Source organism: Halictus rubicundus, chromosome 1, assembly GCF_050948215.1.
Source record: "Halictus rubicundus isolate RS-2024b chromosome 1, iyHalRubi1_principal, whole genome shotgun sequence".
Taxonomy (NCBI): domain Eukaryota; kingdom Metazoa; phylum Arthropoda; class Insecta; order Hymenoptera; family Halictidae; genus Halictus; species Halictus rubicundus.
Window position 1 is genome coordinate 22,885,957 of NC_135149.1, and position 23,924 is coordinate 22,909,880.

Consider the following 23,924-nt stretch of genomic DNA (forward strand, 5'->3'; position numbering starts at 1 on the left):
TTATAGGTTTACCAAACGCGCAAAGAGTTGTCGTGTTGACGGAAAAAAGGTGTATGGAGCAAAAGCTTATAAAGACCGAGCAAGTTCACATAAATCAGCGTATTTTGTAATAATTTATTTAGTATAACTATAAATGTAACAAAGTAGCAAAATGTCGTAAATTCTTTACTACTAGCGCTAACACAGGACCTAAATAAAGCGGTGAGTTTTGAGTCGAATTTTTAGAATTTAATGAGACTAATTGTTCGATAAACTATTTTTTTTATTGATTAGTATCCTTTTATCGCATTTCTAAAGGTCTCCGTAACAGTATAATACACTTAGAAGTCACTAGAACTTGCGGGGACAGGTTTACTTGATAGCTACTTGGAATTGATGGCCCCTGAAGAACCACTAATACAGATGACCAATACTTTTTCCATCGAATTTGTTAATTAGGTAGGCTAAGATAGCTCATGCTCGTTAGAAATTCAGACGTGATCATCAACAACTTGGAAGTTGCATTAATGTCCTTTTCTACGAAGATTGATCCTTTGCAGGCGTTCAATTTACAACCTGCTACATTAAATAGTGCTTTTATTTGTTTCATCGAATATGCAAGCGTTTTAAAAACAATTTTTACTATCTAAATCGTCTTCAGAAATTCGTTAGTTAGCGTACCTTTTATTCTACTTCATGTAGAAAACAAATATAAAACAAAATGAAAGTTGAATTTCTCTTTGGGGGATGCATTTTCGACTATCTCGAAAATTGGTTTCCGACACCAACTATTGTGTCATGATAGTGTCTACCGTTTCTTCTCTACTTTTGTTGCATTTGTCGCATCAGAGTGAAGTACGAGGCTGCCGTGTTGAACACCTAAAAATAATTTTAAATTCGCAATACTCGATACTCCATTTTTTTACATGCAGGATGGACTAGACTTCACTTTCGCCAGGTTAAAAATAAAGTACAAACAAAACTGTTACTTTACTTATTATTATTCTGTAGCATTTTGTTCATTTAAAATACTTTATACACAGTTTTCTGAGGAAGTTTTTCTCTGTTGCAGAAGCAGTCGTGGTTAAGCAACAGATTCGCTTATATTTCATTTTTACTGATCATAGTTAGGGGCGTTTTATGAGTTTCGAGTAGGGAATATACTCACGTTGGTTAACATGAGAATTACATACTCACGCTGGTCAACGTGCTGATTGATATCGTCTGGAATGTTAGCGCTGAGATACTGCACTGTTGCTGCGCCCTAACAATTATAAGGCAAAGCTGTCTCCGATAAATTGGCGGTAAATTGTACCACGGCAGGTTCAGATAAATCACATGACCTATTTGCTGGCTTTCTTGGACGAGGATTTCGCCCGGCCAGCACCATAATACGAGCTGTATCCCCATCGATGTTAAGTAAGATATAAATTTCAGGAGATCGGTACCGGTGCCGTTATCAAACACTGCGAAACCGCTCAGACAAATCTCCACGCCGCTCGTCAGAAATTGCACGAAAATGATTGGAGCCAACAAATTGTTCACTTCTCTCACAACGCTGAACAAACATTATGGAACAAAAATATAGAAGAAGAAAAAAAAAAGATGTAAAGGTTAAAAATCGAACGGAACAATGCTGTACTTTATTACACGCTGATGGTGCTGGACGCATTTCAATAAATCGACTTTGAATTGCGGCAGGCGGTTATCGTCGCAACAGATTTTGTTGATCCATATGTTGATCAATTTAAATTGACCGCACACGTGCAGAATGATCGTCATGAACGTGGCGTCCAGGCCGGAAATGCCGGCGCAACAAATCAGGGACGCGATGAATTGGCAAATAAATGCGATCTCGAATTTCGGGGAGTCCACTATGTCTGTTCCGTACCTAATCGCGATTCAACAAACCGTAATACATACATCATTACAAGTGAATTATTTCCAATTCAAAAACGGAATCTGTTCATGCAACAATAATGTTCTACATGAATTGATTCATTTTAACTGAACAACTAAGACCCGTGTCACGAGTTTTATTCTCATCTTATTGCACGTGCGTGTGTTTGTTATTCTTTAGGATAATTGCCATGCAAGTTTACCAAACTTCAAACGGTAAATGACGATTATCGTTAGAAGCGTCGCTGACGTTGTAATTCATGTGGAAATAATCGATCGCCGCGGCCGTGGCGAATGTAATCACATTGCACATGCAGGACGAGTAAAAGACTATAGTGAGCAACCTCGCCCAGTTAGCTAGCTGCACGTAGGGTTGCCTCTCGTCAGGATCATCCGAAGAGTCCCATAGATTTCTCAGCTCGTAGTAAAGTTGATACATCCTTTTTCTTCTCGAAAGTAGGTACATCATTTTGAAGAGTAGTTGCCCGACTGATGTTAAGACGCATCCTACCCCTAATTTGAGGTAGCGAAAGACCAAAATAATATTTCATTCCGGCAATAATTATTACTTGAACGTACAAGTGTTCAAGAATGTTCAAGTTTTGCGGAACACATAATTTCGTTCATCACGTTGTTCTAATTGATGAACAAGCTTAGACCGTACCGAATTCTTCAAATGCAGTGATTAGCACTGGGACTGCGGATTTGATGCATTTATGATAAAAATGGGTGGGTGTAATTTGAAATAGTAGAGTATCAACGGTATCAACATATTATTTACAACTTGATAAAACTACAAACGAGAGAAATAAACTCCTAAATGCGTCCTACAAATATCGATGCAAACAATTTCGATTTTGCATAAAAATCCGCAGTCTAGTGATTAGATACGAAAGCGTGTAGGATGATAAGTGTAGAAGATAATTCCTTTATAAGTACAAAGAAATGTAGGTATTTATAGGATCTAGAGGCAAGCTAGAAGAATTGAAATTGTGGCAGAAGGTATCTCGAGTAAAATTGAACTAAGAAGGAAGTACGAAAGACTAATGTTCAGAATGATGATTAAGGCCTTCAGAAGGGGATGTTAGGTACAACGATGGAGATCAGCAGGGGTTCAATAATTCCCGTTCGATTGATTACCTGCTAGAACCTTCAAATCGCCCCAGTTCACCGCTATCGCCAGAATTTCCGGCACGAAAACACTGCTGACCGCCGTTAACGCGAACAGCAAGCGGAAGTAAGCGAACAGTTTGCTGAACGTCGAACTGTTATCCTCGATAGGCCACATCCCGGCCATCCCGCAGAAAATCCGGTTCGGCAGTATGTAATAATCGATCGAGGACTTGGCCGGTTCTTTCATCTTTCCACGCGAATGTTGCGTGTCCGATCCGCTAAGTCTTTTTCTTGGTGTACCGCAACAAAGCCTCTCCGAACAGGGAATTCTTTATAACCGGGACTATTACCAGGATGGACGGAAAATAATAGGTCTAGTTCGGTGTCTCTGTCATCGAGAGCATTATGCAATATTAACGTCGTTGGCCCCGCACCTGTTGGTACCCTACCTTATCTCTTTATAGTTTGAGGAATGGTTAGGGCAGTAAATATCCGGTATGAATAATACGCGGGTCAGGATTGGAGATAGTCGTATGACTATGGAACTTTAATCAGTTTGCTTCGCTGGGAGAACACTGGAATCCAACGCGAGGGGACTGGAAAAAGAAGGAATTGCTTCTCATTCTGATTTTTGTTCTGTTATCGAGAGTTTGTGGGTAAACACTGTTTTCACGTCACGGCTATAGCATCGTTCATCGTGCACGAGGTATAATAAACAATAACGATTTCGATCTTCTTTATTCAGTTAATAAATATTTACCGAGTGGCCGAGGCGAGTACATTTTTCAACGTAAAGAGATTCCTTGACGACAATAAATAATTTTGTTCGAGTCTCGTTCACGTGAAAAATAATTTCAATATTTTGTACTAATGCTTATCCTCTAAGTATCCTCTTATCAGTATTTACACGGACGTTAATACTGCTTACAGTCAGTTTCACCTCGGAGTGCGCGAAGTTGATGAACGATGAAGGATTCGGATGATCAGAATTCTTTCTATGTTTTAGTCGCTCGTTGTATTTCCATCAGGCTCTTGCCGGTGGTTTCCGGTAAGAAGAAGTAGACGTAAGGCGCCAGGAACAGCATGGCGAAACCGTAAGTCCAGAACACGTATTTTTCACCGACCAGGTCTAAGTATGGTTGATAAGTCTTCGCGCTAGCGAAAGACAACACCGCATTGCTGGAGCTGACGAAGAAGCAGCCCATGTTCTTCAAGTTCGCCTGGAAGACCTCGCTCATGATGGTGCTGGGGACCGGTTGCAAACCGGCGGACACAGAAATGTTGAACAATATTAAAGCAACCATAGGCAGCCAGGTCAAACTACCGCCATCGTACTCTAAAGAAAGAAGATGGAAATGAAGGCCCAACAGCGCTAAACCTATCGAAGATCCAAGACCGGAGACGATCAGAAGACACCTCCTGCCGAGTCTGTCGACTAATAAAGTGGCTGTCGATCCAGCCACGATCATCGCGATCCCAAAAATCGTCACGGCCAAGCTAGGTTTCACGTCGATCTGGCTCTTGGTCACTATAATCTCAGCGTACGTGAACAGCGCGTTGTATCCACTCACGTAGGTGAAACCGTAGAGTCCCAGCACCAGCAGGACCTTCTTCAGATTGTCTGGAAGCGAGATCGAAGATCGGTTAAGTTTGTCTTAACCTCTTGCACTCCGAGCAATTAGTCAATTCTGAGCAATTGACCTAGGAGTGCGAAGGGTCGAAATTAATTTTCTCTCGCAAGTTGTGTTTGTCTACCCTCGATCAATATACTAGGAAACGCGAGAATGTTTTGCCCGAGTTGCCCGGAAGATCTAAACGGGCAGCAAGAAAATTTTTCGGAAAGTTCTTCGCCCGGTATATCGTTTCCTAATATTTGAGCCTCGGCGGAGAACAATTTTGCGAGAGTTTTAGCAAAGAAATCGCGGGTACTTGGCCGGAGGAACTCCTTCAAGTTGAGGAAAATATTAGTCCGAGCCCCGTCGACGAATTCCTGGAGTTCTCGCATCTCCGGCTTGACGTCAGCTTCTCGCCTGAACCACTTCAAGGATGCCTCGGCCTTGTCGATATCCCCGTGCAAGAGATAATGATACGGCGATTCCGGTATCAGGCTGAAGAGGATTATGAAGAGGATATTCGGGACGAGGCTCACGTACCCGAACATCTCCATGGACAGATAAGGACCCATCGCATTGCCCAGAACCATGCCGAAGGAGGATGCGTTCACGTTCATGGATATCTGAGGACGTGACCACAGGTACCGCTTTATCGGACTACAGATCTGATTGGGCACGTTCGTGATTCGCCAAAAAAATATTCGGATCTGCGGTTTCGATGCTAGTTTTGTCTTTAATGCGTGCGAGAGGATTTAACTGGATTTAATAATGGCCTGCTTAGGTGTCCTTGGGACCTCGTGAATTCTTTTTATTTATTGTTAGACTAGTTTACTACCTTTGGAAATTTTTTGAAACGCAGACTTTGAGAATTTCAATTCCAAAATTGATAGGTTTGTTACGCAACATTTTGAGAACGTACTCAATTTTTTTCGATAATCATCAGACGACCATCGGGCCATCGTGGATTTTACGTATTTATGGCACAAATGAATAGACGAAATGCAAAACAGTAGAGAGATAAAAGGAATTCAAGAGTATCGATACAGAATTGGCAACTTATTAGGACTATTAAAAGGAGAAACAAATTTTTATTCAGTTCCAGTGCCTTGCAATCGATGCAGAAAAGTTTTATTTGAAACTTTAAAACGAATGCAAGCGGCAGGAAATTTATACCAAGTCTATAAAAATTGAATCTTTCTTTGAACATGTTCTTGAACATTGAAAGGATTGAGCCTGCAGTTTAAGTCGGCTGGTTAATTAGTGGTTGATAGAAAGATTAGGGATGAAGATTAGATTGTATTATGGAATGAAGATGTATAATTGAACGATTTTAAATATTATCGGGAACATGCCATTTGATTCAGAATTTACCAGCGATCCACGGATCCTGGGGTCAGCGATCTCGCCCAGATACAGCGAGAGAGAACTCCATAGCATTCCTGTCGCAATTCCTGAGCTGATCCTGGAGGCGTAGAGCCACATGACCGATGTGGCAGAAATACTGAGCACCCAACTCGTGGCCATCGGAACGCCGCTGAGCAGAAGCACCCTCTTCCTACCAATATAGTCTGAAGATGACGGTGTGACATGTTAAAGTTACAGTTTCCTGAGAACAAGATCACCACAACTCAGTACCAATAATCGCTCGATTGGATCCTCGAAATATTCTCTCAGAATGGAAATATTCCATTCGGAAGATCGTAATCGTTAATCTTGGCCGTCTCGGAATACGAACGATCAACTCTGAATCGAATCGCGGAGGGATTTACAATTGCTTTTAGAATCGAGCCTCGCCGTTTTCGATTTTCTACGTACCGCAATTTTCATATCACGCTTTGCTACGAGTGCTGAGTCGTGGCTGCCTTGTTCTTACTTGAATTCACGGCTAACAATGTTGTTCGCCATTGTTTGCCTTGGTCGGCCGGCTGATCGCGTGCTGCAAGAAAGGATCGATCGGATCAACTGAGTATGAATTTAATGTATTCAAGAGCAGGCTTATCTGCTGCAATGTGTTAGGCGAGGAGGAAAACCCTGAGGAAAATGTTGTAAGAAATCTTTTTAATGGCTTTAGCTTGCGAGTCTGCGTATCTTTTAAGCAAGAAATTGTTTTAACATTTCTAGCTTGCGGTAGGATTTATTTATCACGGTGGTAGGCAGGCAGGTGACATCACGAAACGTTTGATTTCAATCCTTTTAGATTTGCGATTCGCTGTGTAAGAAGCCTTTGACTATGCAGTTTGTATTGTTGAGACTGGAACGAGTTGTATCGAGGTGTGGTTCGTGTCTTTTTGGAATTATTTACGAAGGAAGCCAGCCTTTTGTAAACATTGTTTCGGCAAGGGTAGAAAGACTAATGCGAAGTAAATCTGATCTGATCTTTAATTGTTACCTCCGATTCTTGAAAAGCTATTAAATTATTGCTGATAGACAAACTGCAAAGAGGTAGCTTCTCCTCGAGTAAAAATTTTGTGAACGGAGACGGTAGAGGAGGAAAAAGGGTGAAGAGGGTGGAGAATTAAGCGGAGTTTTCACGGAAGTATAAACAATTGTTACACGTTGTTACTTAGAGGGAGCGGAGAACGGAGAAAAGTTATGTTCTCGTTGATTGGAACCGGGGATTTATATTATATTTGACCGGACACGTTTGAGTAGTTTTTCAAGTTCAAGCGATTCTCGGGGACGTGTCCGTGCCGGGGGTGAGTTAATGGGGGTTGGCTAGACGAATTTTCTTCCGGACTGCGAAGAATCGACCTTACCTTGACACAGTGCGCTGAGCAAAGCGCCGGCGAGGCGGCCAAGATTTAAAAGGGAGGCTACCCAGGACGCCTCGGAATCTGTCAGTCTCAAAGGCACGCTCGCTTCCGTTGATGTCAGTTGAGCCAAGTACGGCGATGCCCAGCCATTTGCGAGACCACTTCCGATAACAGCTAAGCTGACTGTCACAAACGGCCATGAAACAGTTGTGTCAACAGATGCGAGAGTAATTTCATTAGTTCATACATAGACATAGCTCTACAAGCGTCGCCCCCTCCCCCTCCCCTGTGCACGACCGAACGGAACATCTTGATGCACCCGGCGAATACATATACACTGCACTCTAAACCGATCTAATCTTAGCAACAATTATACCGAGGATCGCTTTACTACTGGCAGAACATGTTACGTGTGAAAAGCAAGGATTGCAGTACACCGTTTTTAAACAATTTTGGCGAAGCTGGTATGTCGCGTTTTGAGAAAATATCTGTGTACATAGATTTGTTTATTTATTAATCGCAGCTTTCTCAGCCGGATGAACAGTCTATGTGTTAATATTGATATAATATTTATATGCAAACAAAAAAGATTTATGGAACCTTAGAAGAACAAGAAAATACTTCGTGTATCAAACTTTTAACAAACTGTCCTCTATCTGTTCTCATCGTAACTTGTAATGTGAGAACGTTTTTTAAAAAAGTACTATGTTCTATGCATTAGATAGAACATATTAAAAAGTTGTACAATTTTTTCGATGTCTGGTTAAAATATAAGAAAATTTATTGATTATAAAACACATATTATTGGTTTCTGTTAATATACACGTTTTGCATGAATTTTACAAATTCACAGACGCATAGTCTAGTAATAATATTAATTGTTAGTTGGTTTTATTTTAAATTCTAGATTTTGAATAGAAAATAATTTGTTATTTAGAATGGAACATGTTTCCAACCTTTCATAAATTTCAAACTTGCTTCTTGTTATGCAGATTTGATAAAAGTCAGCATATTTGCACTTCTGATTAAGTGAAATTATGTGATACAAGAACGTTTGGTTTGGCATTAAGATGAAGAGCATTCTCAGTTGCTTTCAATATGATTTGCACGTACATATATACACTTAGTATATAATAATGCTTTAATTAACAATTTTACAATTTAAAAAATCTATCTTCATATAAAATAGTACATTTAATTTAGGTTTTCGATTTGAATGAACGACCAAATTTAATTGTATAATTTGACATGAATTGTTATATTCAATTTGCTACAAAAATTATTCGTACATTGAATATAGAACATCATAGTTAATGACATTGAACGAAATAATCGCATTTACATGAATAAAATGTTGATAATTTTACATCTTCGCCTTTCGTGGGACGTTAAAAAGTTGTTCAATAATTTCCATTGCCATTTCTTACCATTTTGCATATCCCCCACATAATTTTCTTGTAACTTTTACATTTTAAACAGGTATTTATTTCCGATAAAGAGACGGAGGTATTTGTCATGTTTTAATATTTTTAAAAGCATGATCGACTGTTGTTTCCTATATTTTTAACGTGCATTTTAGACAAGATTTTATTCTTTCTAAGCAAAAAAGACATCGTTCATTTACCCTCTACACGATATTCGTATTAAGATTTTATTTGATTTCTGAATAGCCGACGAATGACATCCATAATTTTGTAATTATTTTCATAGACATCATTGGCTCTCTATATTTTTAATGTTTATTTCTTGGAAGACTTTGTTTTTGACAAGCAGATCAAGACATGCATCATCTTTAAATATTTTTTAATTATTCTACAGAGAAATTCTATATTTTCACCGTAGGCGAAAACGTTTTCACACGACACACGAACAATTCCGCGGGTCCCGTTAACACGAAATCGAATCAATAATTTCTGCCACCCTTGGCGTTTACTTACGAGCGAACGCGGCCAGCCACTGTGTCCAGATCGTGATCTTTTTGGCTTTATCATCCTCCGGATCCTCGGCGGCCATTTCTGTCTCGTATTTTTCTCGGATCCACGGGAATGTGCAGGATGTGATGCACCTTCTATCTCGCCGGGTACAGTTGCATGCACTGACTCATGTGGCCCCGCGAAACTTATACCCGGAAGATACCGTTCGAGATCGGAAAATTTGCGTTCCGATAAGATTTTTGATGTATTTATACGCCCTCCGTGCGCGCGAGAAAGAGAGAGAGAGAGTTTGATTATTTGGCTGCGCGTGAAAAATTCGTTATCATTTCGGATCCTAGCCTGGGCTGATTTTTCTTATCTTTGGCAACGGGAACGAGGCGGCATAAATTATTGAAAGACTCGTGGAGAGGCAAACACCGTAAGTGATTCATATGTTATCGCTTCGCACCAGTTATCGCTGAATCGCGGTAAAAATAGTGAACGAGACGCTATTGTTGCGGTTGAGCTATTTATTAGAGCTGCGAGAGAGATTGACACTGAGATCACGCCGTTATAAATCAGTCGTGCAAAAGAAATTTTTCCTTGAACGCACGAATCAGCGACAATAACAGTTTTCCTACTCGTAGACGCTGTCGAAAATTTAACACCAAATCTACTAGCACAAATGACCGGTTCCATATTTTCTATTTTAAAATTGCTGAAATTATAAAGACTCCTTTGTAGGGAATAATTGAATGAATTTCAGACCGGTTTTATATTCTTTATTTTCAAATTGTCGTAATTATGAATCCCTTTGTAGGAAATAACTGAATGCATTTTTCAACATTTGTGTCTTTGTTTCAGGGTACAAATCTTCAAGGACGAAAAAGGATCGGGCACCATCGAGAGAAAAAACGGTCGCAGATCCTCTGACCACGTTCGCGAATAAAATTCGTTCCGACGGAACGTAAGTTAATTAAATTCTGGAATTTATATTCGCGAATAATAATTTCGTCGGGCGTTGAATATTGGATTTATTTTTTTATTTGCCGAGATTATTTTTACGGAAAATAGAATTTAATGCGAAACATGCTTCGCGGTGTTATATTATAAATATTTGTAATGCCGCATCGTAAAACGTTGTCGCCAGCAAACAGAGCGCGAAAGAGTTATTAATGTCACAACTGTCGCCGCCTCGGTGTCAGATAGACTTCTTGCCTGCAACTGTAAATTTGGGTAAATGTAATGCACTGGATCATGAGAGTATGAAAGAGTTTCAAGAGTCGCGTGACATTGATAAAGACAACGGTGTGTTAAGAAGCAGTTCCGGTAAGTTGAGCCGAAAGATTAGAATACTTGATGTTCTTGTTTACTCGAATTAGGGATTTGTGACAGAAATCGACAGGATAGAGTTTAAGACTGCAGAAGCATTAAAAGAATTAAAGCATATCAAATTATTCCTTTAATTTGTTAAAATTATTAAAAGAAAATTGTTTTCAAATCGTGATTAAGTAGAAAACAGTATGAATATTAGATTGAAATAGGAAAATAATATTAAATGAAGTCTTTTATGTATTATGAACAAGCTGATCCTGATCAGAAAGATGAAAAAGAGACGGTAACAGATGAAGAAAAAGACGTGAAATGTTTAGAGTGTTTAATGAACGATCTCGAATTGTCATATGATGGCGAATGGTTGAGAAACCATCTGAAGTCACCTTTGAAAATGGCAATGAAAGAGATAGTAGCGAAGAAGCCTGGTGATCCAGTCAATTATCTCGGATTTTGGTTGTTACATTATAGAAAATGCATTGAAAAGAATCAGTGGCAATTAGAGGCGAATCGAGAACTACAGCATTATCGATCCATGGTTCAACAAGACACAGTATGTACCATTAGTTTAAATATACGTGAAAAAGGCTAAGTCGAAAGTATTGAGCATAAACATTTCTTTCTACGAGACTTCGTTTCTGTACGAATCAATAATAAGTAGAAACGGTATGCAACGATCAGACCACTTAGTCAATTCAAGTCAAGTTATTTTAAATTTTCTATTTATTTTTCAGCATCAGTTTAGAGAGACCCTACATTGACTCACATGATTTTGCAATGATTTTAATTTTTATTGGAAAGTCAAACGAAATGTCGAAGTTCAATATTTGTATAATTTTATTACATATTTTAAAGTTCGAGAATGTGTATAGTATTTCTATATGTGTATAGCATATGACATATAGCATGTGTTACAGATTTTGTAAAGTAATGACTTGTGCAATGAAGCTGTTTCATAATTATGTGCAGAGTATAAGTAGTTTAAAATAATGTTTCAGGTGCTTGAAGAAGAACCGGTTTCAGAGAAAGGGGAAGAAGAAGAATTAGCACAAGACTGGAATTTTAAATACTACGAATCTACGGAAAACCCGGCGTAAATTTTTAATTATTAATTTCCCAGTATATCCATTCCTTATATTATTACTTTAGGCAGCTATATCACAAGTACTCCAACTCCCTTTTAATTAATAGCAATTAAAAACCAGTATTTACATAAATTTTCATATCTCGCTAATATATTTAACACTAGAATTACTCCGCATTAAATTCAACTGAGGTATGTTGCTTTACAATAACCCCAAGATTGAGTTCGTTTCCACTTCCTACGGTTTTTATTACAATATATGATCGAATAAGGAAGTTTATTAAATAATTTTTCACGAAAACATTTCTATGATTTCAATAATGACAGAAGAAAAACTCAGGAACCAGTAATGATCCGTTCGGTTCTACTGTCAAGCTAAAAGAAAAGACACATAGTAAACAAATTCCTTCACTATTGGAAAGCACGAAAAATTGTACACAAAAGATACATAAGTCATTGAAACAAATATATTTATACTCAGATCGTGGAGCTCACAGATACGTTCGAATCTAAAATAATCATGTTTAAATAATTTCCAGATCCCACAGGAAGAGAATGCGATCAACATCATCGAACATTACTTTCCTTCCAGCACACGGTGTCGGAGTAATATCAGGCAGGTCACTGTCTGACCATAGGATCCATCCACCCCTTAAACGCAGCCACCCCAAGCGGTTTCTGCTACGTGACTGCAGGTGTCACCACGCTCGCGTCGGATTGGCCGTTGGTTCGTGCGTGGTCGTTCGTTTCCGGCCTCGGCCGCACGGTTCCCATGCGAGGCTGCGCTCAGTCCGAATCGCGCAGCCGCCGCAGTACCTCGTTGCGCGGTTGATCGAAAATACGAACGGGGGTATCGCGCGATGGATCGCGTCTGGCTCTTGCGACCGTAGTTTCTATTGTTTCGCGTTCGTTCTTCGTTTACAGGTTGGGGACGATGCAACGTCTGGTTCTGGCCGTGGTGTCGGTAGACGAAGAATATCGCGAGCTCGCGTGTCCCGTTGCGCGATTCGATTGTTATTGACGCGAGGGTTGGTCGCGCGGCCATGTCAGTCGACGGGTCAGCAGTTTAGTCGTCAGATGGCGCGGCGTTCGTCTCGGTCCACCCTGCCTGCGCTGGAATGCCCTGAACGAGGAGCCTGTCGACGCTGTCTTCTTTCGTTGGATCTTTTTTCCACGCAACGATCAGGTGATCGGCTCGAGAGTGTGTTTTGCCCCTTTCGAAACGACCCGATCCTGTGGCCGGCGATGATCGGCCGTGCACGGTAACCCGGCCCCGGAAACGGATGGCAACGAACGGATGCGCCAGGCGGGTGGTCCACTTTACACGTACGGAGGTGGTGTGTTGTGTTGTGCACCAAAAGGCGGTTCCAGTGCGCTCCGCTCTCTGTCTATCTCCTCGACGAACGGTGCAGGATATCCCAGTGAAACGGTATCGCAACGAACGTGCCGCTACCGAAACAATTCCGTGGCTGGTCGGAGCGGTGACAGGCGCGGCATGCGTGGAAAGCGGTGACTTAGCGACCGAGTGGAAACGGAACACGGGAGTGTCGTCCACCATTTTGGCTGCGCGAGGTTACTCGATGCGTGCACCGTTCTCATCCGCACGTTCCCCGTTCTCGACGGTTTCCAGCGGATCGTTCGCGGGATGTGCGTGTGCATGTTCGCCGATGCGATGGTGCGTCAAGGACCATAGTGGACAACAGTGCGTGCGGGAACGGCTGGCTAGGTAAGAGTGCGCCCGTGAACACCACCGACCTGCTGTAAATGGAGCAAGGCGAGAGCTGTTTTCCTCGTCTGTCCCACCTCGGGCCCATCAGCTGGTCGTAGCAGTGTGCCATCGGATATATTCCCCGTATGCCTCGCCGAGTCTAGCCCGATCATCCTCACATAACCAAACTTCGGAGGTGTCGGGCCACAACGGTCCATGGTGATCAGCTCGGGGATAAGCGACAAATCTCGAAACTGGGTTACCATAAGTGCCGTCCTCCTTGCTGGCTGACGACGTTCCCTGATCGTTTCCAGGGTCGTTTGTGCGTTCGAGGAATTATCTGTCGCAGCTGGTCGACCGTGTATACCTTGATTATTATTTTCAGTGATCAGGCTCTCGGTGACTACCTGGACACCTGGACCAGGGGTCTCGGACCGATTTTTTTTTCCCCGGACTCGGGACCTAGGGACACTGGGTCGTGAGATGGGCGGCGCGATCGGGGATCCGGTTTGCCAGGCTCCGGCCATTCTACGGGTCGTCCTGGACCCGCCGTTCGACCTGGAACGCGGGAAACGATGAGGACCGAACATGGATCACTGAACAGCCCCAGTGGCCGAGAGCAGGCATGAACCGTTTTAGGGTGTTCCATAGCGGTCAGAGCCTGTCCCATTCGTCTCTGACTCTGTCTCTGTATTATGCACCGTGAACTCTGTCTCCCTGCCGCAGAGATAGATTGAAAAAGGGATCGAGGGAGAAGGGGGGACTAAGTATCGCCGCGATGGAGACCGAGTGACTTCTTTTCGCCCACCCCAGCGTCGGATGGGCTGTTCTAGAGTAGTTCTGGATGGTTTCGTGTGCGACGTATGCATTCGTCGGCCAAGTGAAACTGGTTCGGGTGTGCTCTCGATACAGTGTGACCAGTGTGTGCCGGTTGTTTTTCACGAGGTGTGACGAGGATTACGCGTGCTACGCACCCTTATCCCCCCACGACCACGACCTAATGTGAGTATCATCACCCGACCCTCGACCCCCAACGGGGATTTGTATACACCGTGTTCCGGAAGTTCGGGGTCGTTGATCTGAAAGGTTCCTTGGCCTACCGTACATGACAGCGAATGCTTCATTCGATGGTATTGTTGACACGGCATAATGGATCTTGGTTTCTCGGTGGTCTTGTTTGGAAAATTGGCAACACTGATTGGCCACCGTGTGTGTGTGGCACGGTGTTGTTGGACACTTGCTCCGAGGGGCGATTACGGTAAATTCGGGGAGGCGATTGGACAATTAGCTGTAGTTGGACTCATCAGCTGGATGTTTTGTTGGAATGGGGATTCGAGGTCTTCAGCTGAGAATTTGATTGTCTTGGGTCTTAGAGTATACGTTTTCGTATTGTTGATGGGACGTTTGTTGTTGATGCGTGACCTCGAACTTTGGGAAGCTGGTGGGAATTGTCAGAGAATTGTGATCAAGATTTTATAGAGGGTTTAAGAACCTTGTATGGTTACAAGTGGATACATCATGAAAGTATATTTTTTTTTGTATTTTTATCTTGTATTTTAGATATGTTATGAATAATTTCGGTTTATCGACAATTCTCGGACATCTTTCGGCAGTGAATTTACATGTTATTGTTGGATTACTATTATGCATTGTTGTACAGTTAACAATGGTAATGTAAAAGCTGATCGTTCAAAAAGTGAGATGAATTTTAATTGATACATTTGTAGAAAATGTTTTCAGTATTTTTGAAACCAGAATACAATATTTACGTGTACAGATAAACGACTGCCAATTAGTATAAGGCTTCATTCGTCCATTAAGGATGATCTTTATTATTCTAATGAACTTTTATGATATTCATAATCAGGGGAACATAAATTTTAAAACGTACTAGGCGATTTACGTAGAAATAACTGACTTGCACTATTGTATGCTATTTCATTCATATCAACGATGATTTTAATTATCCTAAAGAACTTTTATAAGTCTCTTAATTACAAAAATATGAATATCAATACGTAGCAGGCAGAAATCATTGACTTGTACTACTGAAAATTCGAGGATGAGCAAGGGAAAGTGGTCGGTTCATGGTCAGACACTACAAGCGAATTAAAAACTGTTGTTACAGCAATAAATATGTCGTTTAAAGCTGTGCATAGTTTCACATTACTGCTTAATTAGTTAAACAATTAATTTTTAAGAAATATTATTGTAGGTTGTCCATAGAAAAATTATTTTTAAGGCAGTTAGAGCAACATTGACTCCACACACATTTTCTGCGTTTATAATAGCAATCTAACACAGTCTTTATTTATTAATTTAATACTGTAATACAAACTGTCACCTTCCAAGAATACAAAATTCGTATTATTTTGGGTGACTTAATATTTTCTAGCTCATTGTACCCATAACGTTAAGAAGTCAATTAATTTAAGGCACAAAAACCATTTCGTCATCTTCGTTCTCCAAGATAAATGACCAAGTAATATTTAACCCGTCAGACTTTAAACGAAACAGGGTCAAACAGCAAATCTTGATAAACTTCAACAGTACAGGAAAATTAAATATCACTATCTGGAAAGCAACGTACTCTCTAATATTTACTAACTAGCTCCAATACACGTCATAAATTCCATCCAAAATTGCTTGAAAACTTGCTACAAGTTTAATGCGCACAAATATGTACTCCCAATAGGAAGCTCTCTTTACACATCATTTCAAAAACACCTTAATCAACTCCATCCCTTAATAACAGCAATTACACAAATAAAGAAGGTAGCACAGCATTTCGTATAAAAATAAATTGAATCCCACAAAACTTGGTACCAGATAACTGCACATTTAATTAAGAGCTCTCTTTACACATCATTTAAAAAAAGACCTTATTCGTGTCTCCAGTATCAATAATTACAAAGATAAAAGATCCAGCGCAATGAGTAAAAATAAATTGAGGCCCATAAAACTTCACAACAAGACGTTCTACCCAAGAAAACACGTGCCAAACGGTCCAGTAAACCTTGTCGTCAATAAAATCTCCAGAAATAATACCGAAATCGTTACTAAAAGAAAGCATTTATTTTATTATTTGAGACATACACCCGGAAGCTCGGAAGTTATCCGACATTTATTTTCTATATCTGGCTCGCCATCTAGTCCCGTGCGAACGGCAGCTGGGGAACGTGGACACATTTGAAACAATGGCCAAAGAACTTTTCCCGGCGATTGCCTTGGACGTTTAAACGTCCGAGTTTTTGAACGACCGCTATGCAATATTCACATGGGATCTAGAATCGATGGTAGTCTACGGTTGCTCTATGCTTCTCCTCACGGAAGTTGTAGCAATTGCAGTGCAATGAGTTCGTGAACCCCTCTACCTGCACAACTTCCGGGTGGTGTTCATAACGGTTCCGAGCGGTTCCTGTGGACAGAGTCTTTAATAAAATGGCCGTTTATCATCACTTCGTTCTGAACGTTCGTTTCTCCTTTCTGCGACGCGACGTCCGCCGCCGTACATTGAAAGTTTAATACGGAATCATCGAACACGGAGACCTGGCAGGTTTCCAGTGGCCCCTGCCGTTTCTGAAATCCCACCTGCGAACCTTTATACAGTACCAGTCCGCGTAACACATGTTCCACCGTGTAGATGACATACGTTGCAGGCATAACTACCTGCATAACTGCGCCGGCCGCGTTGAATTATTGGCAATGTAAATCGAAAGTAAACGGTACGCGGCCGTTTCACGCGCCTACCACCGTTGACCGGGCGACTAGTAAACGGTGAACGTGATTTTTCGGGGATTTATTTGGATATTTGTTTATTCGACGTGTCAAGTGGCCTATATGCGATCCACGAGCACTCCTGTTCAGCTCGAGGACAATCGGAAACTTTTTACATTTTTTTCGGAGCTGTGTAATAGTCGAAATGGAAATGGGATGAAAGTTCAAAAAGTGGAAAATGAAAATACGTGTGGTTTTAAAGTTTTTGTTTTGTCGGAGTGCAGTTTTTTTGTTTCGAAGAGTTGGCGTGGATATTTTGGATTGAATGGGCGGTAGAAATAATTTTTAACGAGGGTCTTGTACGTTATTAGCACAATTGTGTGGAAAGTTGAATAGGGAAATCATAAGTATACATTTAATGTTTACACTATAGGTGAAGATTTTTTTGTTGATCATGATCTGTGTGATTTTTTACACAGGATTTAATGTATGAAACAACTTCAGTGATGTTTTAATAACTTTCGAGTACGCGTCTGACCACAGACTGGGTATTTTCACTTGATTCTCTTAAGACGTTAGTAGTAGAGGTCAAGTATTTCTCTTCCCTTAGTGATGCAACTCTTAGGATGATTAGTATGAATTTTTAGGATGGAATAAATGACAGCAATAATTTTAGTGCTGTTCTAATAACTCTGTAGTTGCTGTTTGACCATAGACTGACTGTCTCTCCTTGATTTTCTTAAGACACTAGTAGTACAAGTCAAGCATTCCTTTACATGCGTCAATGCAACTTTTATTTGAGCAACAAAACAAATTCTGGTGCAAACACGTTAGTACCTACAAAATGGTTAATAAATAAGGTAATGAAAAATATCTGAGCGTCCTGAGTTTCGAAGATGGAATCGTTTCTAAGACCCCCAGTGTTTATAGGCAACATAGTGCATCGACCGACAAAACGAATTCGGTGTTTAACATAATAAAAAGGAAACGTATAAATAGAAAGTTTCAAGAAGTTATAAATAAGTCCTTTGTTTTCCCTCGAGCATCGTTTTCTTGGTTCTATCAGATCCTTTATAAGTGTTTTCATCAGTAACCCCTTGTAACCACCAGATAGCCGCTTGTCTTTGCGTTCTGCCGCCCACAAATCGATCATTCTAACAATAGACGGTACTTTCCGATTCTTCGAGCTCATTAAAGGGGGACTCGCGACAACCGATCAATTTTTTCGATCTGAGACACCCTCACTCTACCCCTTGTGTCAATAACCCCGTACTCACTTTCAATTTCTTTTTAAAACTTCTGTAAGTTACATAATGCTATTGTTGCTACAGCACGTAAAACTATTCCTTGTAAAACAACAATTTATTTAGGAATTCTAAGTTGTATGAATTCTTATTAAAAAATAAGATGCAACATTACTGAATATCTTGGAAAAGTTTTGATTATTGACATAAATATTCTCGGCGGAAGATCATTCGATATTCACGGCGATTTGTCAATTAGATTTCCAATTTACTTTAATTCACGCTCTCGTTCCACGTTACGTCAACGTAAAAGTCGGGAAAGTAAGTTATCTTACCTCGCGGAGGTCAATTAAGTAGAGTTAAGTAGGTCTTACTTCGTTACCGAAGTTTCGGCGCCATTGAAAACATAAGAAATTCAGGATCATTAAAGTCACGGAATAATTAGCGAAAGAAGACAGAATAGAAGTTATTATACTTATGTTAACGGGAGCGGACCCTCCGACATAGCAAATTCCTTCGAGAAAACTCGTTTAACGTTCCTTTAAGATTGCTATTGTTCGGGGAGTATTAGTCTTTGGGTGCTCGATAAGAGATTTACCTTGAAGTTTCTTGTTATATTTCTGCGACAGCAGCTCTACGGTGAAATACAAAGCTGACTTTGGCGCTTTTGTTCACGATTGCGTCGAGTAAACTAATAATAAGCACGCGAATTTTCCGCGAACGTAGCAAAATCTCGTTGTATTTCATTTAACGATTTTCATCGAAGCCATAAATAAAATGTTGCCAGCTATTTTCTCAGAATCTAACGAAATTATCAGTTTCATTTCTTTTTTAATTAAATGATCTGAAAACCTAATCATTCAGTTTGTACAAATGTTCAAGAGGCAACTGCTAACAAATCTGTGTCCTCAACATTTTTTAAAATGGGTGGGGGCATTAATTTCTTCTTGTTACAATAGCTCTCATTGAACATTTATTTCTTCCTGCGCATGGATACAGACGTGATGCGCACAGTCGGAAGAACAGGAAAAATAACAAAACGAAAGCGCATCGGTAGTAATGTTGTTAATCGCTTGTAAATTATTTCTAACAGAGCGGGTGCGAACAATGACGAGCATTCCGTCCCTTTCCCTAGCTCTTCCGCTTTCGAGACGTTGATTACAGTCAAATAAGCGAGTTCCAAAATTATCGAAAGCTTCTCGCTTTTGTACCGTCTTCGACGCGGCGTTAATAACCCGCCTCTCGCTCGATTTCGCAATAACGCTTATTTTTCGAGCTGATTCTGTAGCGAGGAGGTAATCCTCTGTCTACTTACGAGCTTAATTATGGTCGACGATGTTGTCCGACCTTCGTGCAGTAACTACCGCCCAGAAAAATCCCTTAACCCGATTGGCCCGACTTATTTCACCGGTAACTACTTTTTCATGATTTATCGAGCTGCTCCGGTCGTCATTAACACCCGATTCGTTGTTGTCTTAGGTTACCGAGGCTCTCAGACGTTCATGCTGATTGTACTGATTAAACATTGCTTATTTCCTTTGATTAATTAAGAGGGTTTGTTAACGCTTTAACATGTTCACCGCAGATTCAGATTTGACCACGAGTAAATCGGGTAAGATTAAAACGATTTATTTCAACAAACGAAAACTGAGAAGTTAAGATTTATCGTGTTAATTACTTTTTCAGGCCTGTTACATTTCGCAGACCACAAGTAGATTCATCCCACTCCGTCTGTCGCTGGAAAAATTAATTTTGAAGCCTGAAGCCTGAAAAATGACTATTTTACATTACTTTATAAAAATTACATTAATGTGTTTATCAATATTTGTAACCGTCTCTTTTTAATAATATGTACCCAAAGAAATCCATTTGTTAAATAATTCCTCCTGAATGCATCTTTAGAAATCTAGTGTTAAGGAAGAATTTCGCTTACTTACTTTCAAAATTCGAATTTTTTTCTCTTCGATCGATAGCAACACACGTAGAGAGCACATCTCGGAAGTTCCTGGCAGAAATTCGAAGTAGTTACGTAGATACAGTTCAATGTGACGGTAGCGTATCGCAGTTGCTGAAAACTTTGAAAGCGTTTTCTCGAAACAACTTTTTCGCAGCTGGTTGATAAGATCAAGAAAAACAAGTACAGAACCTACCATGTCGAAACGACTGATTATATGTTCCACAACTATTGAAGTTGTAAAAGCGCAATAATGGAAAGTAATGGAATAAATTTCCTTGTTCTAGCGTCTATCGTCACAGAAATAATTTCATTACTTTTCTCATTAAAATGGTAGAAATAAATATATCCTCCCTCAAAAAAAAAGGAAGAAATTATGGCTTTCAAGAACCTTTTTGCAGTATGAATAATCGATTTTGTTCGAGTTGTAATACCACCCTTAGAAAGATAGTAATTTCAAGGTGCAGTTCACCGAGCATAGTCCGACTGTAATTAAATGGCATGATTTTCCAGTTCGACTAGATTAAGATGAAAAGAGCGTGTTTGAAAATTGAACGAGAAGTTTGTTAATCCGCGTTGCAAATTTTTGCTCGGCCGTGTCCGAATAATTAAAAGGCCGAGGGGGATAACATTATAAAAATATTCGGACCTACTTCATCAATTCGGGAAACGTTTTCGAGAATATTAATTACAGCTTTTACGGGCGATGCGCGCACGGAACGTGCACAATTGACTGATTGTTATTGCATCGTCGCGATATCAGAGCCTCGTCGCGGATTTTAATAATGCAACAGCAGCCCGATATGTTTTACGCACGCGAACGTCGCGTGTAATTAAAGAATCTAGCTGCGAAGATAAATATTTCGCATTTATAACACATCCGCATTGCACGTTTAAACGATCGCTCGCCGTTCCGCCAGCAATTACAAATTGGACGGATAAATACGATGCCTATAAAGATCCGAACCAATTCTCGCAAATGAATTCATTGGAAAGTGAAACATGCTTATTAGCATAATTAATTTCGGCCACGCAAAGCGAATGGAAATTCAGCAGAAAAATTCGGTGCAGCATGGAAACAAGGTTTCAATGTTTCCAAACATCATTTTTATAGTTCCCAGTGTCTCGGACGGTAGAAGTAGTATGTTTCCGTTTCAAAAGAGCGTTCCGAGCAAAAAGTTTCGACCGGTCTCCCTCGCAAAAATGAATTTTAATTCAGCCTCCGGTCCATTTCTTTGCGGTCTTTGGTCTCTCATTCTTGTTTGCCCGGTTTCTTGTTCCCTTTCCGTTTTCAGAGGAGATCTGCTCTCTGCCGTTTCTTGTTGAAAGTGTCGCGTTATTTCCACTGGCTAAAGAGAATTTTAAGTCGACGCGGATATTAGTTTCATTCACGGATTCGTCCCCGGGCTGGCCAGTCGAAATTGACTTCCGCCGAGAACGAGAAATCTCCTCAACAGAGAACGCTCTATTTTCAGCCACGTGAAATTCTATTGTCCACCAGAAACCTATCTTCTCAACATTCCGACATCTCTTTCCGTGTTTGAACGATTTTACGCGATCTCAATTTTTCCGGGTACTCTTCCGCTGAGGCAAACCATATTTCTCGCGTAGTATCGCTTCTGAGATTAACTCTTATCCGTTTTTCCTAGCGATCTAATTTACTTTTCTAATAAATTAACTAATATATTTTTGTTTCATAAGTTGTGGACGACGTGGACAATTTTATTTTTAACTTAACACATCTTATACGAGAGTTTCACTGTTAAGGAAGAGATTCACAAAAATAATTATTCATTTTTTGAAGTTCAATTTTTTTGTAGCCGGCAGGTGAAAATTTAATAAATAATTATAGGATGGAAAAGCAAGGATTGAGAAACGAGTTTAAAAGTGTACAGAAACCAAGAAACCACCAGGAAGTATATAACTTCATTTCATGACCTACAAGTAGAAATTAACTTTTTAATTTACATGCGATTTGCAGTGCGATCAGTAAAATATATAAAAACTGAGTTACACAGCTAGGAGGCCGAGTGAATTAGGCCTGTACCCATAATGTTCCTACAGGAAACTTTAGGACTACAATGATTTCTCTATATATGTCGCCAAGGCCTGGATGATAAACGTCACGGAATTATCCCCACTACCGCGGGGTATACCCCGCCTCGGACACCAAGGAGTGTAAACATAACACGGCTCGGGTATGTCTCCTGGACGATACACGACGCTGGCAACACCAGTATTGTTGACAGATATCGAGAATTCACTGTGTTTTATTAGTAACAGTTGTGCCACGTAAGTTGGAAACCAATCGTGTTGCTCATTGATGATCACTGACGATTTTCTGAGTGAGTTGTCTCCGCACTGTCTCGATTTCGCGGTTTCTTCTGACTGTGGAAACCATCCTCCCAGTGTGAAACGAAGTTCCCCGACCTATCCGCCTCGCTCGTTTTTTCCCGCTACAATTTCGCGCTGCAGAAACAAAGCAATTTGTCCCTCCGTTACACATTTGTCATCGATACCACTCGCCGATCAACTGCAACGAGCCACCCACTCGCGTCCACCATCCCCTTTCCATTCTCGTCCCGTCGAATATCGTGGCCAGCCACGATTTATCAGGGCTGGACACACGAACGAGACCCACAGGAAAAGAGAAAGAAAGAGAGAGAGAGAGAGAGAGAGAGAGAGAGAGAGAGAGAGAGAGAGGGAGAGAGAGGAATAGAGGGCCTTTTCAAGAACAAATGCTCGCGAATGCCTTGGGACGCAAGGCTGAAAAGCGTTTCATCTTCTTAGCTAGTGGAGCTTCGGACAGCTTCTGATATTTCTCCAATGTTAACTAAACCATGCTTGATGTTGATCTCACAGCACCATTGCTGAAATTTTCGGGGAACTGTGCTAGAGAACAATGCCAAGTAGTAAGAGCAAACAGAGATAGCTGTATCTTGATTTTAGAGTAATGGGTACCTCTATTAAAACTTCTTCGTTTTTAATTTATTCCTTCATGAAACTTTCTCTAACGTATCTGTAACATTTTTCTGATTAAAACGAGTCCAAACATGACATGGTTCGGTGCTGTCTTTGTTATCCACTATTCGGTAAAGCCTCGATTATCCGAACGTATGAATTGTACCAAAAGGAGCCTTAAATCGAAATTGTTAGACACAAGTGACGGATTCATTAAAAAGTTTGTAACCGTGGACCAGGTGGGAAACTTAAAACGAGACACCGTGTATGCCTCAACAGGGCCCAAAGGGTTAAAGGACCTTCGATTCCATCGATCTTCCCGATTCTTCTGGTCCTGTTCCCACGAACAGGAGTTGACAGTTTATTCCGTAGGGGCGGTGTGTCGTTGATAACAGGCGAAAAGAAGGTCGACTGATGCGCACACCCTTTCTCGGCTAGAGCACACTCCACCCGGTACATAATGCTGTGCAGTGCGCGCGCGCGCGCGCTCGTAGCTGGGAGCACGAAAGCGCTAACCTACATACCCGTTCGCATGGCAAATTATATTCAGTTGGCAAAATGAAAACGGACCGAGATACCCAGCTCGAATCCCCTCTTCCCTCGAAAACCGCCCATCCGCCCACCCGCCTCGGCACCCACCAGCACCGCACACGC

At 40.9% G+C, this 23,924-nt stretch overlaps 4 protein-coding genes across 10 annotated transcripts in view; 2 read left to right on the top strand and 2 right to left on the bottom strand.

The window, feature by feature from the left end:
- Nucleotides 1-67: 67 nt before the first annotated feature.
- LOC143359765 (odorant receptor 82a) lies at nt 68-3,325 on the bottom strand. 2 transcript variants are annotated; one of them, XM_076798106.1, is made up of 6 exons: nt 3,019-3,325; nt 2,082-2,391; nt 1,622-1,870; nt 1,177-1,537; nt 661-858; nt 68-555 (listed from the first exon to the last, which is right to left on the bottom strand). In XM_076798106.1, the coding sequence occupies exons 1-5, from the start codon at nt 3,236-3,238 to the stop codon at nt 802-804; spliced, it is 1,197 nt and encodes a 398-aa protein (XP_076654221.1). In that variant the 5' UTR covers nt 3,239-3,325; the 3' UTR covers nt 68-555; nt 661-801. The 2 variants fall into 2 exon arrangements, with proteins under 2 accessions (XP_076654221.1, XP_076654132.1); XM_076798017.1 differs by having other exon boundaries at nt 1,173-1,537.
- A 387-nt stretch (nt 3,326-3,712) lies between these two features.
- Nucleotides 3,713-9,494, bottom strand: LOC143357970 (facilitated trehalose transporter Tret1). Its single transcript, XM_076794738.1, has 5 exons — nt 9,295-9,494; nt 7,361-7,540; nt 5,976-6,172; nt 4,921-5,227; nt 3,713-4,612 (listed from the first exon to the last, which is right to left on the bottom strand). Exons 1-5 carry the CDS (start codon nt 9,368-9,370, stop codon nt 3,987-3,989), a joined length of 1,386 nt encoding a protein of 461 aa, XP_076650853.1. The 5' UTR covers nt 9,371-9,494; the 3' UTR covers nt 3,713-3,986.
- On the top strand, nt 7,447-11,800 carry LOC143355549 (uncharacterized). The gene is made up of 6 exons (XM_076790496.1): nt 7,447-7,584; nt 10,135-10,237; nt 10,421-10,599; nt 10,857-11,155; nt 11,601-11,695; nt 11,752-11,800. Exons 3-6 carry the CDS (start codon nt 10,446-10,448, stop codon nt 11,798-11,800), a joined length of 597 nt encoding a protein of 198 aa, XP_076646611.1. The 5' UTR covers nt 7,447-7,584; nt 10,135-10,237; nt 10,421-10,445.
- Nucleotides 11,801-14,262: 2,462 nt separating this feature from the next.
- Rho-5 (rhomboid-5) overlaps nt 14,263-23,924 on the top strand; it is a 365,864-nt gene continuing 356,202 nt past the window's right edge. For all 6 annotated transcript variants that reach the window (XM_076794749.1, XM_076794766.1, XM_076794785.1 and 3 more), the window contains exon 1: nt 14,263-14,396. The gene's annotated coding sequence lies outside the window, so the exon portion shown is untranslated. The remainder of the gene's footprint in view (nt 14,397-23,924) is intronic.